The following is a 19,077-nucleotide window of genomic DNA, read 5'->3' on the forward strand; positions in this document are numbered from 1 at the left end:
GCGACTGATTCCGAGGTAGCCTCAGAATCCATTTACGAACAGTGAAAACTATTTACCATTTTAATGGTTCTGACCATAATGTTCAGGCCTAAAAACAGAGCTCTGTCGGTATGGCCTTGCAGTCCTACACGTTTACGGAAAACTAGAAAGGTATATGAAAATTGAACACATTTGTCAAGGAGTGACCTTAGAAATCATGCCTGGGTAACAAGGGGTACTTCTGTCTCCTGGGAAGGTTCGCTTCATCAGCCCCTCTTTCTTTCCATAAAATCAGATGTATTAAAATTCAAGTGCCAAAACCCACTTCTAGTAAATGTAAGTATCCCTCTCTTGAAGCCGCTGCTGATGGAGTCTGAAGTGGTTTGGTGGCAAAACATAGGCTGTAGCACAGGTGCAAACAGCAGAGCCTCAGAAGTGAACGTGACACGTCTCTGAGCTTTGAATTCCACTTTCACGTCAGAAAGGGTGCGGGGGCCCCTCCTGGCCAGACAAAATGGACTACCATGATCTCACATCTCTATCAATCTTATTTCAAGCACTGCTTGTTTCTGTTTCTTAGTCTGGCTTCTCGGTGTGTTTGGTTGGCGACCTTTTTTTAGATCTGCAGAGTGTAGGCAAATGCAGTTGACACACTGCTTAAAAGGTTTAAGCATCTGGACCCTATTTCACTGAGAAAGAATCAGGGTGGGTAGAATGTGTCCATCTCAGAATGTTGATGCTTTTAGACACTGAGTCCACGTTAAGTAGCTTTGACCATGCCTCCTTCTATCAACACCCACCCACTCAGAACATATCATTAATAAAATATGACCATTCCCCACTCCTCGCCTCTACCCCTACCTCCCAATATATGTCAAAGGTCATGCATCCATGAGGATAAACAAGGTGGAAAACAGACATCAGGCAAGGCGAGATGATACAAACATTGGGGATACGCTCAGGCCAGGAGAGATGGTGCAAACATCAGGGATGTGACTTCAGAGGTAACAAACCAGCAAAAGGGAAAGCGGATGGCTTAAGGGTGGGAGATCAAAAGGACAGATACCTACCCAGACCTGTGCTATCTAGCTACCGGCCTGTGGACTTATATTATCACCATTGGGCTCCACACTGGGCTCACCAAAGGGATCACTGTTGGATGAGGCCTGTGACCCATCAGGCTAGAACACAAGAAGATAACACTTTTTTTTTTTTTCTTTTCAGTAATTGAAAATATAAGACAGCTGAGCATATTTTCATGCACACATATACTCTGTTATTTTAAAGGAGGCAGCACTTCGTTTAGAGGATGCCACTTCCGCAAATGTGAGAACTTGTAGTAACAACTTAATGAAAGGATAACGGTTTTCAGCTGCTCATTTGAACATAAAAGAAAACGCCTTTAGTCACCCCTTTAGAACTTAAGAGTCTGAGCCAGCATTCTTTTCTACATAGGTTTCCTCATGCATTGTCCATTTCAGATACAGAGGTTTTAAATTGAAGAATAAAAAAAAAAAAAAAAAACAGAAAGAACAAACCAGTCACTTACAGCTTCTTGCTCTTCACTTTTGCTGGGACTTTCAAAGCCCTCTTCAAAGATGTCATCGGTGGTCGGATCACTGGCGTGGGATGCAGATGATTTGGATGGAGAGCTCTGTCTAGGGGCTGGGGTTGGAGCTACATAGAGACCATGCAAAAAAAGAAAACATCCTAAGTGTCTGGCAGCAACCGTTTATACCCCACAGAAACCTCAGGGATCTGATTATACTGGAGTCAAATCCCAGGACTCCTCCCTTCCTATCACAAGTCAAATCGGTTGAACAGTTTAATATCTCCTCTGTACCTATTCATCTTGTCCTCTCACAAACTTGATGGTCAGGAAGGAGCTGGTGGTCCACAGGGATGGGTGAGGCAGCGGTCCTCAAGGGATAGTCCCAGCACCAGGATCATCAGTCACATCTGGGAACTTGATGGTAACACAGATTCTTGGACCCCACCCTAGATACACTGACTGAATCAGAAACTCTGTGTTTCTGCAGACTCAAATTGAGACCTGCTGGACTACAGTCTTCTTTCTTAACTTCATATAATTATTTCAATAAGAATAAATAGAGAAGAGGACAGTGATATGCATTTATTGAGTGCCTTCTATGTGTCGGAAGCCATCAGAAATTTTACAGGCAATATCGCTAATCCACGTAAAGCCTCTTCGAGGTAGGGGTTCTTCCAATTTTACAGACAAGGAAGGTGAAGATTGCTAAACTGCTCAAGGCCACGGACTTGGCAAGTGGTAGAAGCAGGCTTTGTATCCTGGCACATAGTAGGTATTCGATAAACACGTGCTGAATAGAGTGTCTCAGTGATCTGGGAAAATGAATGTAGCTGATGGCAACTTCACAGCTGGCACTTGTTTCCTTGTTCCATAAGGATCTCCATTTTCTGTCCTAACCTTCCCACATTTTCCTTGTCTCCTTTATCCCAGAGGTTTATAATAAATATGGCATTAGAAACTACTTTCCTTTCAATAATTTCTTTTTCTTTTCAATAATTTCTAAATTGGCAGTGAAAATACCCAGCACTGGCTCAGCCCCAAAGGAGTGGGGGGGGGGGGGCGTGGCTTGATTTAGTAGCTGAATTTCAAAAGCCATTGACAAGGCCTCCCTGCCATTACATCCCAGAATTTACAAAATCTGGCTGCTTATCAGACAGTGAGTGATTATAAAACTTGGTGAGTTGCTTTTGCCTCGATGAACCTCTCTTTAGAATGATGCTATTTATTGCACGCCAGCAAGCTAGACATGGTGCTAGGCACTTTGCATTCATTATGCTCTCTAATATAAAACCTGCAAGGTGCTATTGTACCTATTGTCTTTTTCTGATGAAGAAACTGCGGCTCAGAGAGGTGAAGTGCCTTTCTTAGAGTTAACACAACTATGAAGCAGGAGCTCTGGGATTTAACACAAATCTGACAGTGTTCAGTCCACTGTGCTTTTTCTATTTCTATGTGAGGTGTACTTTTGGTTCCTCTCCACGCAAAACATTCGAAAGGTGATGCTGATGGATAAGAGAATATAAACATAGGTTGCACTCATTTTCTTTAAAATAAAACATTGTTTCTTTTTTCTTAATTTAAAAGGAAGTCTGTTTTGTTTCATGAAATGCCTATAGAACCAACCAGTTACAGAGAGTTTAAATGAGGTAAGCTTTATGAAAACACCTTGATATGCGGTAGATGCTTAATAATTATGAGTGTAATTGGATTCTGAACTGTGTTTGACATGGTTTCTTGCTTACTAAAGGCTGAGAACCCTGACAGAGCTGCCGATTCTGAGAGATATACTGCTCATACTTATTGGATGGAATCAGTGGGATGCAAAACTCGAAGTTTATTTATGCAAGTGTCTTAACCTTTAGAAGGTTTTGTAGTATACCTCTCTACCCTAAAACTGTGGTTCTCAATCTAGGACAATTTCACTCCCAAGGGACATTTGGCACTGTCTAGAATCATTTTTGGTCATCATGGCTAGGGGAAGAGGAGGTGTGCTACCGGGCATCTAGTGGCTAGAGGCCTGGGATGCTGCTAAACATCCTAAAATCCACAGGACAGCCGCCCACAACAAAAAATTATCTGGCCCAAAATCTCCCGCTCTGACACACGAGAGTAACTGAGTAGCCTTTGTTTTGTCCCTTCATCCTCTACAATCGTTCCAAAACGCCGCCCATGTGCCAGACACCACACAACCATCATGAGAAGTGTAGCAACACGGGGATGATGAAGACATATTCCCTGTCCTCAAAGAACTTAAACTTCCCTCTTTTATATATACAACTGGCACACAAGCCCCTTGAAAGAGAGACATGTGTCTTCAAAAGATGCTTGCTTTCTATGCATGGCTGTCATTTCTTTAGCATTTCATTTTTTATTCATGATTCTTCCTTGAAACCCTGTGAGCTGAAGTGAAGAGAGATGCCCCCACCATGTAGATCATATGGCCTGAGAGGAAGTAGGTTGTTTACACCCATAGAAGAGGTTCATTTTCAGAACAGCATCCCAAACCTTGCTGAAGTGACATTATCTGATTGTGTTAACATGAGATTTTTTTTTGACAATTCACGGTACTGGCTAAGCAGTAATCCATACCATCTGTGACAGTAACGAAAACGCCAACCTCACTGTTCCATGAGCCTTTTCCTTCCCCTTATCAACTGTCAAGGCACAACTAAGGATCACCAGACACCTTCCCCGGATGGTGTCAACCAGGCATCGGTGTGCCCAGGTACCTCTGGATTCTGATTGGCTGCACAGTGCTGGTTTTCCAGATGCTGGCAATAGAAAAGTGAGCTGGGATAGAATCACTGAATGCCAGAACTAGGACAAGGCACAGAGCTATTGAAGCTAGCTCACTTATTTTACCCAAGACACAGCTGAGGTGAAGAGAAGTCACACACTTGCCCAAACCCAAAGACACAGTTTGGGGTGGAGAAGGCAGGATTAGAACCTCAGTCCAAGACTGAGTAAACCCACTCAGTATGCCATAACAATGACGATAAAAATACTTCCAACTCTGTGAGGGACATAATGTTTTAGTACACGTACCACTGAATCCTTTTTATGACCCTTAGCCTAAGACAGATGAGGAAATTGAGGCTCAAAGAAGTAAAATGACTTGCCCATCGACACAAAACTAGTAAGTAATCAAGCCACTCCCTGGATTCCCAGTGCAGAGCTTTCTGACTACCTGAAGCTTTGAGCAAATTCTGGCTGCCACTCTACCAGTTGTAGGAGGCCTTATGGCTGCTCTATCTCTGGTCTGTGTTTTCTCCTGATCTTAATTTTCTACTTTTTTATACTTGTCCCTAACATTTTTTAAATGCACATACACCATTCATTTTTAGTTCAATAAGCCATACCCAAATCTGTGTGTCAGAGCTGGGATATACATAAATGAATAAATGAATGTGCAAGGGAACAAAAACTTAAGAGCCAGAGTAACATGCTAGATAAATAACAGGCCTATATTCAATTCCACCCTTTTGTCTATTTTCTTTGTCTTTGAATCTCACTTTCGTTATCTGTCAAACAGGTCTAACAAAACTTGCCATTAGCATTGTTAGGAGTATAGAAATAATAAATGTAAAGCACATGGAGAAGGTGCATATAACTGGCACCTAATAATGGGAGGCTATTGTTATTAGTAGTAGTCATATAAACAAAGAGAGGCCTGTTGAATGCAACTGAGGTGATTTCTCTGACGCCAGAAACAAGGCATCAATTGCTCTCTGGGGGTTTATGCCTTCAAAGAAGGGCACTCACGTGAGTTGGTCGATGGTGTAGTAGAAGTCACAGGCGTCAAGTTCAACTGGGAGATGTCAAAGTCATCACAGTCGTCTGTATCCTGTGCCACCCCGACTTTGTTGAAGTAACTGGAGAAGGCCTCTGAGGTGCAGGTGAGGGAGGGCTGGTCGGGTTTGCGGGAGGGCACGGGTGGAGGCTGGGCCATCTGGAAATCCTTAAACATTTCTTTCCCCATTTTCTGCCTGGGCTTGTCGGTCTGTGGACTTGACCTGGCGGAGTCACTCGTGGCTGGGACGGTTGCAAGGGGGGTGAGGGGACCTTGGAACATGGCAGCTGGCAAAGGCATAACAGTTTGTGTGGGCATGAAGGCGGCTGGCGGAAACTGCCCGGCCACGGTGGGCCAGGGCTGCTGAGTGGCAGGGAAGAGAGCCGGCTGGCCCCATGCGATGGGCTGAGCCCCTGGCATCACCTGAGCGACTGGTGGCTGAGGACCCATGGCGATCTGCTGTTGGACAAGGGGCTGCTGGCCCCAGAAGGATGGGAGGACGGCGCCCATTGCAACATAACCTGCAAGGGTTAAAAAGAAGAGTCAGGAGCCTTGGGAAAGAATCATTCAGGGAGTCAAGTGATGGGCAGAAAGGGACCAAGCAACTGTTGAGTGTCAGGCTGTGTGCTAGGATGCAAAGGTGAGTAAGACAGAAGTCTCTGCTCTCCTGGAGTCTGTCTTCTAGAGTCCTGGTCAGGGAAAACCGCTCTGCGGAGATGACTTGTAAGCAGAGACTAGAATACAGTGAGGGGGACGCCAGGCAGAGATCTGGGGAGTAACGATAATACTGCTATAGTTCTTAAAGTTCTTATAGTCTTATAATTCTTAGAGGTTTCTGACATCACACAACCTCAGGAACCAGTGTGTCTCAGTGGAAAAGGCAGAGTGCTGGAAACCAGGCACATCTGGGTTTGAATCTTGCCTCCCCTTCTTGCTAGACTTAGGGCATTCCCAAATGCTTCAGCTCTCTAAGAGTCAAGCTCTTTGTTGTAAAGCCAGGTAATAACATCTTCCTTCTCGGCATCGAAGCGGTGTGCAAAATGATTAAGAATCAAAATGTTGGCGTTTTAGAGGTCAAGGTTAAAATTCACACTGCCACTTCTTATCTATGGAATTTGGGGAGAGCTTCAGAAGCTCCCTAAGCCTCTCCTTATCTGTAAAATGGGCAGAAAATACCTTCTGCCTCATTGGGTTAATTTAAAGATTTAATTTAGAGATTAAAAAAAATGTAAGTTAGCATCTACTCAGGACCACCTCATACAGTGGCATAGGTTGGGCACTGCAAAACTCCAGGGGGTGTACTCACATATGTCACCATAATTTTTTGGTACATTATTCCTTTCAGGTGAGATCTAGTCATTTTAAAAGGAGTACAAGTGATACTCTGTACCATAATAATAGAAACAATAATAATTTCCACTTATTAAATGCTTACAACGTGCTAGGTACAGTATTAGATGCTTCACATCTTTACAAAATCCCTGCAGGGTCGGTATCATTATCTCCATTTGAGGTATAAGGAGATTGGTGCTCAGAGGAGAAAAGTACCTCATTCAGGTTCACACAGCTGAGACAAGCTGGGATCAGAATCTGAACGGAGGTCATCTGTCCCCAAAGCCAGCATTCTTTCCACTGCCCCACACTGCCTCACCCAGATGGCCAAGACTGACTTCTGATCTTAGCACAGTCTGTAAAGCTGGTCTAGCCATGTAACGTTTTAGCTCACTGTGGGCCTGGAGGAGACTCCCATGTCCTTCCATGGGTCCCCACCCTTTTCAGGGTGCAATCAAGCCCAGGAGACAGATGACCAGTCCAGGCAGAGTAGAGGGCCTCTCAAAATATGCATTTTTATGGCTGTCGGAAGGAATTTGCAGGTACACACCAGTGAGACCAGGAAAAGAAGAGGGTGGTTGCACGGTATCCTAGCAACTTCCAAATGTTAGACTGGCAGGCGCGGGGGCACTGGGCATGTCCTGGGTTGTGTCAGTGACCCTGGTGAGCCCAGAGGAATCACATGTGGGCTGCCTCACTCATGCTCTAGCCTCAGATCTACCTGCCCTTCAGTTGATTCATAAGGGATGGAGCCAACTTTCAAAGCCAGTCCATTTCCTTCCAAGGTCAGAGGAGGCTCCAGTAGTGGGGTAGAGACAGACACACGGGTTTCCTGCCAATCAATCTAATAGTGTTAAATACTTTTATGGAATGAGGCAGGAGTGGCAACAAAACAGACAATATCCTTATCAGATCACCTTGGTCCTAGTGCGGGGAAATGAGAGGGGTGAAGAGGCACTGGTGCTGACATTTAAACTTGCAACTTGCTTACACTGTCTATCATAATAATGCAGTGACTTGAACCTCCTACCAACAGACTAAGAATTTTGCAACATTGTTTTTCTTATTTTCTGATGGACTTTGACAGGGTTCAGTGGTTCTCGGTGGGAGTGCTACTGCCTCCTAGGGCATGATTAGGAAATTTCTGGGGTGTGTTTTGGTTGTCATGATAATTTCGCGGCCAGACAGTACTGGCATTTAAGGGTCCAAGAGCATTGACACTAGACCTTCTATAATGTGGGAGATAACGTGCATGACAAAGAAATGTCAGCATTCTGTTTGTGATTATTTGAGTATAGACTGGACTTTTTTAATGAATATTTTATTTTATTATTTATTTTTTTTGGGGGGGGGGTGCTGCAACCCCGTGGCTTGCAGGATTTTAGTTCCCCGACCGGGAATTGAACCCAGGCTACAGCACCAAAAGTGCCGAGTCCTAACCACTGGACTGCCAGGGACTAGACTGGACTTTGAATCACACGGAAAATCAAAGTTTCTTTGCACAGTTTTAATGCACTTCATTTTCCAGGAATGTAAGAACTGTGTATATTTGAGGGAAGACTATATTTCCTTTTGTTTGGAACACTGTCAAGAGTTGTTCACCAACTTGGAAACTCATGGTCCCTGATCATGGCGTTGGAGGAAGCATGACACGCCTGTACTGGTTGGTCTGAACCTGTGGTGATTCTAGTTATAGGTACACACACCTGACCACTTGGTATGTTTTCTAGTGTAGTTTTACCTGGGTATTTCCTTACCACAATACATTATCTTGTTATTATAAATTAGTTTCCTTTATTTCTTCTTTATATTGCAGTTAGGACATTATATTGGTTTTTGGAAAACCAAGTAGGTAGGTTATATTCTCTCTGAGTTTCATTTCAAAATATTAAAGGAGACATCACAAATCCTTGTTATAAAAAAGGGGCACTGGGTCTGACAGGGTGAAGACCTGCTCATGGATCTTACAGTCACACCAACCCTGATGCCCATTTTGGTAAATGGATGGAAGGCTTCAGCCTCCAGCCAGACTATTTTTTTGCTTGGCTTCCATCCCACCCTCCTTACTGCCACCAGACAACTGTTCTAAAATGCAAATACAGTTGACCCTTGAATGACGCATGGGTTAGGGGCGCTCACCTGCACACAGTGGAAATTCTGCATATAACTCATAGTCGGCCCTCCAAATACCTGGTTCTGCATCCACGGAATCAACCAACCACAGACCATATATAGTACTACTGCAGTATTTCTTGGAAAACATCCACGTATAAGTGGACCCGTGCAGTTCAGGCCCGTGCTGTTCAAAGGTCAGCTGTACAGTGCTTCATTACCTTGAGAATGATGCCCAGAGGCCTTAGCTTGACTTTGGAGCTTTTGGGGTCAGTTCCTTTCCACTTCCTCACCCCCATTTTCCATTTGCTCTCCCACTGGCACCCTTCCCTGCAGCAGTTGCAAACAACCCAACCTGCTCTCTCGTCTCTGTTGGTCCATCTGCCTGGAAAGCCATCCCTAATTCTTTTTCACATGGTTGCCCCTCCTTTGCTCTTTGAGACTTGGTTCAGCATCACCTCTGCCCTCTAGACTCAGCTGGTTCTCCTCTGGGTGTGCAAAGTCCCCCATGTTCATCTCCATCGTGGCACTTGTCACACTGCGCTGGAATTGCCCAGTGATTCTGTCTTCCCTCATGAGACTGGAAAGCTCCTGCTACGAGGAACCTTGTATTTCTTTCTCCCTCCCCCATCTGTGTCTAGCACAGTTTTGGGCACACATCCACTGCCCCATAAATGCTGGAGGCTGGAGAAAGGCTCTAAGTAGAGGTGAATGAGTCACAGTGGAATAAATGCCTTCACTGCATTTTTCCAAGTATCCAGTTAAACTCCAGCATCCGTAAGTGCTATGATCTCTGATGAGTCAGTCTACTGCTGGTGGCAGGCTTTCTCCCCCCCATCTTTTTTTTTTTTTTCCTTTTCTCCACAAGGAGCCAACAGATGGGCTGTGCACACTTTTCTGGAGAGAGCTATTAGCATGTCTCCCTGGCTTCATGCCATCTGCTTCAGAACAAAGTACAATATTCAAAAGAAAAAAAAAGGCAACAAGGGTAATTGGGTATCATGTTTGGGAACCTGCAGGTCTCACTTGCTCTTCCTGGGTGGGCGGGATCCCTGCAGTGGGGGCTTTCCCCAGACCTGTGAGCGAAGGCTCTCGGGCCACGTGGCACTGTGCCTCCCTGAAGGGACATCTCAGTGGCAGGGCTGCAGTAGCACTGGACATGGGAAACCACTGCGCGGCTGCCACTGCAGCCACTTAACAGCTTAGTAACTGTTTACTGGTTAACGTTCAACAGTGGAGGGAGGGGGTGCCAAGGAGTGTCTGTTTATGCCATGAAGTTCAGATCAATCATAAATCTCCTCGCTGTGCAGCGAAAGGAACCACCTGCATTACTGCCTTGCAACTAGATTTTTTAAAGTGTTGAAAATTGCAATTTATAACCAGATGCTGGCACCTGGGGATACCCTCATTATTTAAAAAAAAAAAAAAAAAAAAAAAGCAGACTAAAATGGAAGAAAATGGTGAAAACTAAAGGACTCCTCCAACATATATATAGAACTTACATGGTACCTCTTATCTACATTATGTCATTTGATTCATTTGTTCAAAAATGGCCCTCCTGGGTGCCAAGCACTGTTTGTCTTTGGAGAACAAGACAGTAAAAAAAAAAATCCTTGCCCTAGTGGAGCTCACACTTTTTGTGAAGTTGATCCTTGCAACAAGCCTCTGGGGTAGCTGTTATCAGTATCTCTTTAATCTGCATACAAGGAACCTACAGCTTCAGGAGGGGAAGGTTTGGTGTAGCTACACAGCAAGGGTGGGTAGCAGAGCCAGGGTCCCCAGTGAGTAGGGCGGAGAATTTTTCGGAGTGCTTACTTATGTAAACACTGCCAGGCACTGTTTTAAATGTTTTATACTACATGTATTACCTCAGGAACAGCTCTATGAGGTGGAATGATCATCCCCATTTTACAGATAAGTTCCCTGAGGCTCCAAAGCGATATAGCTGAGTGTCACACAGCTGGTTAGTGGCAGGGTCTGTACTCATACAGAGCACATTCTCCAAGCCCTTCAGGCCAGCTCTGCCATGTGCAGTCAGGAAGTCAAAGACCTAAACTTTATTTCATGCATTTTTTAAGAACACATCCCAAGAAGGCAAAGGAAAAAAATATAGGTAAGAAGAAGACATATTTTCTTCTACTTTAGACGTCAGAGTAATAATAATAACAGCATTTTCCACATAGAGCATTTACAACGTGCCAGCATTATTCAGAGGCACTTGACTTTATTTTCTCATTTAATTCTCATGATATTGTTGCAAGGTAAGTATTATTTTAAATTCAGTTATAAAAATGAAGAAACTCTGACTCTGACAGGTTAAGTAATTTGCCCAGGAGCCTAAAGCTTATAAATAAATGGCTGAGCCAGGGTTCAAACCCAGCCTATTAATTGTGCTGCACACCTCAGGTCATTTCCCATCTCCCAGTCACTGGCTGGGCAATTAGGGACAGGAGGCGGAGATTCAACAGCTGCAGTGATTTTTAAGGCCAGTTACGGGAGGAAGAAGGCAGACAGTTTAACACCAACTGAAGCCCAGTTTTGTGTCTCAGCATAGCCGAAGTAGAGTAAGAGCAGCAAAAATATGCTAACTGAAATTAATTTTAGACTTACTTTCTAAAAATTAAAATCTTGGAGGTAACCTATCTTTTTTTTTTTTTTTTAGCAGCTGAAGAAACAGAATCTGAATGTGCAGAAGTGGCTTATCCACAGTTTGCAACACAGCTGGTCAAGTACAAGACCGCAAAATCCAGGCCTTCAAAGCTCTGGCTGCGGAGAGGGCCCAGAGCAGTGCAGGCAGGTTCTCAGGCATTTTAGTCAAATGTTAGGGCCGGAATTGCATCCAGCCCCTCTGACTCACAGAGAAGGGGATGGGGGAGGGGCCGGGCCATTTCTCCACCTGGAGTACTCTCGATCCTGATGCCTTCCTGGCTCACATCACATATTTGCATAAGCCCCTCCTCCTGACCACAACCTCCATTCACACCTGCCCTGTTCCACATTTCCTTCTGTCCATACCACTGCTCATTTTCTAGGATTATGTTAAGCTACTTATTTTTATGTTGTTGTCCATCTCCCCAGTAGAAAGTAAGCTCTCTGTAGCCAGGGGTCTGTGTCCTTGGTATTCACTGACACACCCCAGACACCTAGAATAGGACCTGGCCCATAGTGAGTACTGAGTGAATATTTGTGGAATGAACATGCCTAAAAATGAGTAAGTTTGGTGCCATCAAATAGTGGGGACAAAGCATGGTTATTCTGGATACAAGGCTGATGGCACAGGAAGGTGGTACATTTCTGAAAAACTGTTATTCTTATTTAAAATGCCAGATTCAATAACACTCTTCCCAAGGACATTTTAATATCCATTTTAGCTAGAGAAAACTAGTCACTGCCACTGTTCCATTTTAGGGGTGGGTAAAACAGATTTGATTGGAGAGCTTAGCAATTAAAGACATTTCTAGCCTACCTATAGATTCTCAATTGTAAGTCAGCCCCACTGGCTATCAACCTCTGTTGCTTCTAGAAGTTCATAATGATCCCTCGGCTCATACTACTTTGGAACAGAGTATGAATTTTTAATTTCACTTTGAATAACAGCAAGGTTTATATTTGGTGGCAAGAATTTGTTTCTAATGCTATGTAATTTAAAGTAATTATTTATAGAAGAATGCAAGAAATTTGTATTCTGAAATATTCAAACTCTGTTATTTATATAAATAAAGTAGAAAAAGAAAGATAAAGCCACAGATTTCAAATATGTAGTTAAAGAAAAAAAGTCTTTAGGGATGTTTTTGCCTTAAAGACTTTGCTTTTTGCCATGTATGCAAAAAGCAGAACTAATACCACCTTTGGCCATGTCCAGGTAGAGTGGGCCAGCTACACGGAGCGCCTGATGCCATGGAAACAAGATGCCTCAGACCCCACCAATTTGCACCTGCAACACTGTTCCTATATATATTTTTACCCTGTTGTAAAAGTATATATTATATATATATATATATTTTAAAGAATATTTGGAATATAGAACAAATGCTCTTTAAATCACTAAGAGCCCCATTACAGTTCACTGTTAGCGGTTTGTTCTGTCTACTAGGTGTTTCCCTTTGCATGGGGAACCTCCCCTCCTTTAAGCCTCCACCAATAAGGCAGATCTCTTCTATCAAGCAGATCTCTAGAGGTCTGCAGAGCACGGACTCACCCCTCCCCCACCTTCCCTCCATCTGGCTGAGCTGGACAGTACAAATCAGGGTTTGCACTGATTTGCATGGTTGTGTGTGCACCAAGCTCCCCAAAGCTATACACCTGGAATCTTGACCTTTCAGGTGCAAGACATGAGTGATTTCCAGCCTGCAGCATCCCAGAGCTTTGTGAACATACCACCCCACTGCCCATGGCAGCTTCTCAATGTCACCTGAAGAGTCACAAGGAGAGAATGGTGGTCCCACAGGTGTCTGGCATAAGCTGGCAGTGGTTCAGTCAACCCTTTCTCTTTCTTGGTGGGTGGAGGCAGAAGGAAGGTGGAAGAGGACTTACCTGAGGGTACAGCAGCAGTGCCGAAAGGTACAGAACCAAACATGTCTGCACTCGCCGGAAGTGTCTGAGATGAAGACGGGATAAAGGCATCACCTGGAGTTGCAGGAGTCTGTCAGACAGAGAAGGGCAGGGGTGCGTGAGGCTCCTGGGAGACGTGGCTCAGTGCCAGTCAGGACGGGAAGCAGCAGGCACAGGAATGAAGCGGGGCAGTGCTACAGAAGCAAGCCCCGGTCCGGGCCACTTACTGTGGCAGGCAGACCATGAGCTGGTTATAAAGACTATAAAATGGGAAAAACAATACCCATCTCTAGAGCTGCTGAGAAGCTTAAATGAGATCATGCATTTCAATCACTTAGTACCTACCAGACAGAGGCACATAGTAGGTGCTCAGCAAATGCTGGCCAGTATCACGACTATTTAGTTTGAGCCCCTACCCTTTGGGGGTGTTTTTGGGCCCTCAAATTATCCCAAAATATCTTTCACCCTTCAGAAATGGTCAATTCAAAGTGACATACACTCACTCAGGACCTACTGCGTGCCCAGCTCAAGGCTGTCACTTAATACATGGCCAATAAACAGATGTTGACTAAATAAACAAATAAAGATTAGCAAGTAGAATAGAGACCCTTGGGTCCTGGTGCCTCCCAGAATCCTGCCTGAACCTTCACTTGCAAAAAGAAGCACATGTTCTCAAGAAGATGATAAAAAAAAAACGATGCTTGAGCAGCTACAAACTCAAAAGCCTGGCCCATGCTGGAATTCCAGAAAGGCCTGCCGCATGAACTGCTGGGTAAGGTGAGGCTACTGAGATAAAAACATGGGTACTAGTTTTTTCAAAGGTCCACACCCATTTATAGAAGCCTTTTGCCTATAGAGTATGCCTATTTGATGCCATAATATGCTTATTTTTTTCCCCTTGGAATAGATTGGAGCAAGTAATTAATCCTGAAACCATGGCAATTAGACAAGGCCATTTTTAGACTAGCAGCTTGCAGGAGGCATGGCATTGTTCTGAGGATTATTAAATACCCATTTGGACAGCACTTGGGTTCAGGGCCAGAAACACAGCCATGAGCTGCTGCGTTAAGCCCTTTAAAACACAATCAATGTCATTCTCTTTTCTCTGGTGTGACCTTGGGTGAGTCACATGCCCTCTCTGGAACTCAGTTTGCTCATCTGTAAAACGAAGAGGCTAAGGTTAGACAATCTCTCCAGACCCTTCTAGCTCCATGGCCCCATGGTTCAGACATGCAGCTGTTCCCCCTGGGATGGAGGAGAGAAAGACTCTCTAGACCGTCCAGCTTCCCTGGAGACAGGAGCTGCTGTCCCCTCCTTCACAGCTGCTCTGGGCACCAGGCGTTCGGAGCAGAGCAGCTGTGCCTAGATTCCCTGGCGGCAGCTGTGGGCAGCAGGCTCTCGTGCCATCTGTCCTCAGTGGTGAGGTTACAGCCTTTTCTCCGTGAGGTGCAGCTAGCCAGTGAACCATAGCACCATCCCTGGGTCTGTGCAACTGCGCGGTGCCCGCAGGAGCTGCCCCCTCCCAGCAGCTTCAGCTGGTGCAGCTGTGGCCGCCTGCTCTCCGCCCACCTCCGGGGAGTGGGCAGGGGAGGAGCTGGAAGGGCCAGCTTGGCATTCTTCTCTTCAGTGGCTGCAGGGTTGCCTCTGAATGCCTCCAGTTCTCAAAGCACTGGGATTCTATTTTGCTTCGGTTTTCATTCTTTTTTTTTCTTTTCATTTTCAAGTGAGGGCTCCCTGCAATCTCTACCCCAGTGCAAGCAATGACTGAGATACCGTGGCTGAAACTAGAGCTGGGAATCCAAAGCTTCATGAGCTCAGAGAAGCCAGCAGGCAGGTGGGAAGGGAGGAGGAAATGAAAAGAAGATGGAGAGAGGAAGAAAAGAAGGAAACGAGAGAGGAGAGGGCAGAAAGGGCCGTGGGGAGAAGATGCTTCCTTTACTGGGCTGACCACCTGGCTTCCTTTACTGTGTGGGTTCTGGGTAGGAGATGACAAATGCCTCATTGGGTCTGCTGTCCTATGGAGTTTCTTGCCCATATTCCCAGCTAGACCATGTGTTCCTTGCAGGCAGGGACCACATCCTGTTCCTGTCTCTCTCCACTGCCCAGCATACACAGCAAGAACCCCAGTGATAGCCTGTAATTGCTGATGCATGGTCTCATTTATTTCTCAAAACAGAGCATGTATCATAATTCCTTTTTAAAATAAAATAGCAGAGGAAATTGAGGTTTAGAATTGCTAGTAAATTTGCCCAAATCACACAGCTTGAAAGAGTCCAAGTTGAAATCCACCAGTAGCCTCTTTTACCCAAAGCCCATATTTTTGTCACCATGCGACTGAAGAAGGAAAGGAAAGAGATGCAGGGCTCTGAGGGAAGTGCATACTTACTGGGGGAGAGGTTATATCAGGAGGGGTGGACATGTCCCCAAAAAGTTCTAACTGGGTCACAGCCTGAAAAGAAAAAAAAAGATAATGATGTAATCACAAGGGGAATTGATGCTGTGGGCATTGCTTTAAAAAAATATGATTTGAGGACATATGTGTCTCTTTTTCATCATGACTATATAAACAATAAACCCAGATGGTCATTATGATACCTCTTGATCCCAAAGACAACATCTCGGATGTAGCCAGAATCAATTATTGCTTCAGTGTGTCCGGCTGTTTATCTGGGCTTAGTCAAGCAGATCTGGGTTTAGCCACCTTGCATAAGCAATAATAATACCACTTTTACATATTTACCATCCGATGCCAACACTGTTTCTCTTCTCCAGGAGACAAAGGCAAGACACAATCTCACCATTTGCTTTTTTTTCATGAGTGTATCCACATGTACAAAATGCCTTTCATGTATCAAGTACAGCAAGTCACCACTTCATGGCCACTTCTCAGTAAATGCTCCCAATAATACTGACCCTGAGAGGTATGAATCCTCATCCCCATTTTTACAAATGAATAAATTGAGTCTCATAGAGGTCACCTCAAGGTCACCCGGGCCATGACTTGAATTTTCCGCATATAGAGCAGGCAGTCAAATGACAGTCCCCAAAAGAATCCATCTTTAAGATAAAAAATGTAGTTGGAGGAGAAGAAAACATATCACTTAATACCAGGAAGGGCATCAAAGACAGCCCAGTATATATACACTATTAATCATTCCGAGGGGCTCCATCACTGTAGACACTGTATCAACTATATTCCCATCCATCATACGACAGTGTCTGAGCAAGGCCAGCCAGAACAGTGGGAGAAGCCCTTTAAGACACACTTAGAAATTAATCTGCATACCCTTCCAGCTTCAGAGTCTGCAGGGAGTCTGCGGTCGGCAATCAAATGGCCTGACTTAAAGTATATAATCATGTGTCTTGTGCAAATCTGCCCACTGCAAAAAAAATACTTCCTGCTCGTCTTTGGATTTTAAGTGATAGTTTCTAATTGGGGGAACCTAAAAATACCACCCAACTGAAAGGACAGGGAGAGTCTGCCTGTCTGCCAGGCAGGACCCCTGCCCTCAAAATCTGTTCTAACCAGGCAAGGCAGGATCTCCACGATTCACACAAAGAAAGGAACATTCTCTGTTACTGACAAATGCGTGAGCTCTGGGCCCAGGAAGAGTCCCATCCCCAGGGATGGATTTGAGTTCCCCCACTGCCAACCTCTGCAATTCCTCATGGCCACTCTTCCCTCATCTGGACATTGGAGATCATGTCCAGATAATACCTCCTTTGCAGATTTATTGACAATATTACTAGCAGGATTTTGAAGTTTGGGCAAGCCTGGTGAAAAAGGCACAAACGATTCTTTTTGCTGAAAGTCAAGCAGCTTAGCCTGGTTATTAACTCACTTTCAACTCTTCCCCTTAAGCTTTCAGATTGAATGAACGGTGCGTGGCACACCACAGGGCCCTATACATATTCACTTCCCTCCCAGCTACGTCATATGTTTTTTTCTTTTCGTACACGTCGGACTGTGAGCTGTTAGGCGCCGTGCTGGGTGCTCGGAACATAATAATGAGAAATGACAAGTCCCAGCCTGCAGGGAGCTTACAGTCTGGTGGGGACAATCCACAGATATAGATTGAAAAACTTGCTTGTCTTCGGGAAGGTTTCTTTAGCACGTGGACAATAGTTTATATGATTTGGTGAAATGATGCCAATCCTTAGGCTCTCTCCCAAACCCACAAAAGGCGTAATTCTATTTAATCCATTCAAGGGAAGCTTCTGGGCTTCCTGATCCTTGGAACTCAATGCTTTGCAAATGGCCCACGACTATTTTCAGTGGTAGGAAAATATTAAAATGAAGTTAATAATTAAGTCGCACAATTTACATTTCAAATGTGTTGAACTCGTGGCACACTTTCACTAACATCATAAGTATAATTTATTGGCTAATTTTCTCCTTAAACACAACTTTTAAAATAACCTTCATTCTTGAGCTACAGACTTTCCTCCTGCCAGATGACTTCCACTCAAGGATTAAACGAGAAAAAAACACGCAGAGGCATTAAACATAGATTGGTATTTCATTCCATTGGATTTGCTGCTTAAATAGAACCTTGAGTTAATTAAATTTTATAGAAAAAGGGGATTCTTAGGCCATAAAATTAAAAATAATTCTAATAACCATATGTGATTGAGAATCTGGAATAATATCTATTTTCACAGGCCCTCTCCCCAAGTTAACCCTAGTCGTTTTATTTGTAACTTAATAAGCCATGTTCCATCTGATAATATTGTTGTAATTAATCACTTTAACGGCCTCATGAGAATAAAACTAACCATTCACATTTGTAAAGCACTTTATAGTTTACAACGCATTTTCTGATACAGTATGATCATGTTGGACGCTCCCTGAGCCCCGTGAAGTCGGCAGCCCAGGAATCTCTCTCACTCTCTCTAGTTTGCAGATAAGCTATAACAGAGGTCTGGAGGTTAAGTAACTTGCCTCTGATTGGTCAGCTAAAAGGAGCTGGGCTTGACCCACAGACCAGCCAGCATCTTGTTTATCCATTGGTCCCTTTACCAAGCCCTAGTTAGCCTTCCTTCAAGGTAGAAGTCCAGCCCCACAATATTCTCTACCCAGAAGCCAGGGTCCCCACAAGTCCTGCCATGACACACATCCATCTGAAGAAGTCATCTCCAAGGTCAGCTCCAGATTCCTCCTCGCCTTCCCATTCCTGGCCCTTCGGATGTCTTCAGGTAGAGACATGGCTGTTGATGGCAGATTCTGCCCCTTCTTTAGGCCCTGGGCGTCCTCCAGGGTAAGCAGAGTGACCCTGGAAGCTGCCAAGGCCAGTGAAGGGGTTTGAGGAGGAGCTTGGCTGTTGAGGGGGGAGCCCCTCAGTGTCTCCATCAGGCCTGTCCCCTTCCCCCACAAGCCATCCTTTGATATGAACAAATGATGGTTTTCCAATAACATCTGGAGTGCTGTACAACCTCTTTCAGGATTAGACCCCTGGTCCTTCTTTCAGCTAGCCCACTGCAACTAGACTCCTAGGTCCCTCCTGTAGAGAAGCTCTGAAAGTGCCACTGATGAAGGCAGAGGTATCCTTGACTGACCCCCAAGACATATTCACACAGACCCACTCCTGTTTTGACATCAGGTACTCCTTCGTTCAGGACAAGTATGTAGCCCCTACTGTGCATCAGCTACTGTGCCAAGAGCAGGGGATACAGGGATGAGTAAGGCAAGTTCCTGTTCTGAGTCTCATGAGCTGCCTGTTCTATGGGAAGACAGACCTCTAGACACAATCAGGGCAGCGTT

General features: G+C 44.7%; 1 protein-coding gene across 1 annotated transcript in view; it reads right to left on the minus strand.

The window, feature by feature from the left end:
• Window positions 1–19,077, minus strand: part of DAB1 (DAB adaptor protein 1) — a 426,067-nt gene that overhangs the window by 11,999 nt on the left and 394,991 nt on the right. The window contains exons 10-14 of the mRNA XM_068537987.1: window positions 15,703–15,765; window positions 13,299–13,407; window positions 5,294–5,842; window positions 1,529–1,656; window positions 1,050–1,160 (exon numbers count right to left, since the gene is read on the minus strand). Coding sequence (XP_068394088.1) covers window positions 1,065–1,160; window positions 1,529–1,656; window positions 5,294–5,842; window positions 13,299–13,407; window positions 15,703–15,765 — 945 coding nt within the window. The 3' untranslated portion in view covers window positions 1,050–1,064. The remainder of the gene's footprint in view (window positions 1–1,049; window positions 1,161–1,528; window positions 1,657–5,293; window positions 5,843–13,298; window positions 13,408–15,702; window positions 15,766–19,077) is intronic.

This window comes from Eschrichtius robustus, chromosome 3 (genome assembly GCF_028021215.1).
Source record: "Eschrichtius robustus isolate mEscRob2 chromosome 3, mEscRob2.pri, whole genome shotgun sequence".
NCBI lineage: Eukaryota > Metazoa > Chordata > Mammalia > Artiodactyla > Eschrichtiidae > Eschrichtius > Eschrichtius robustus.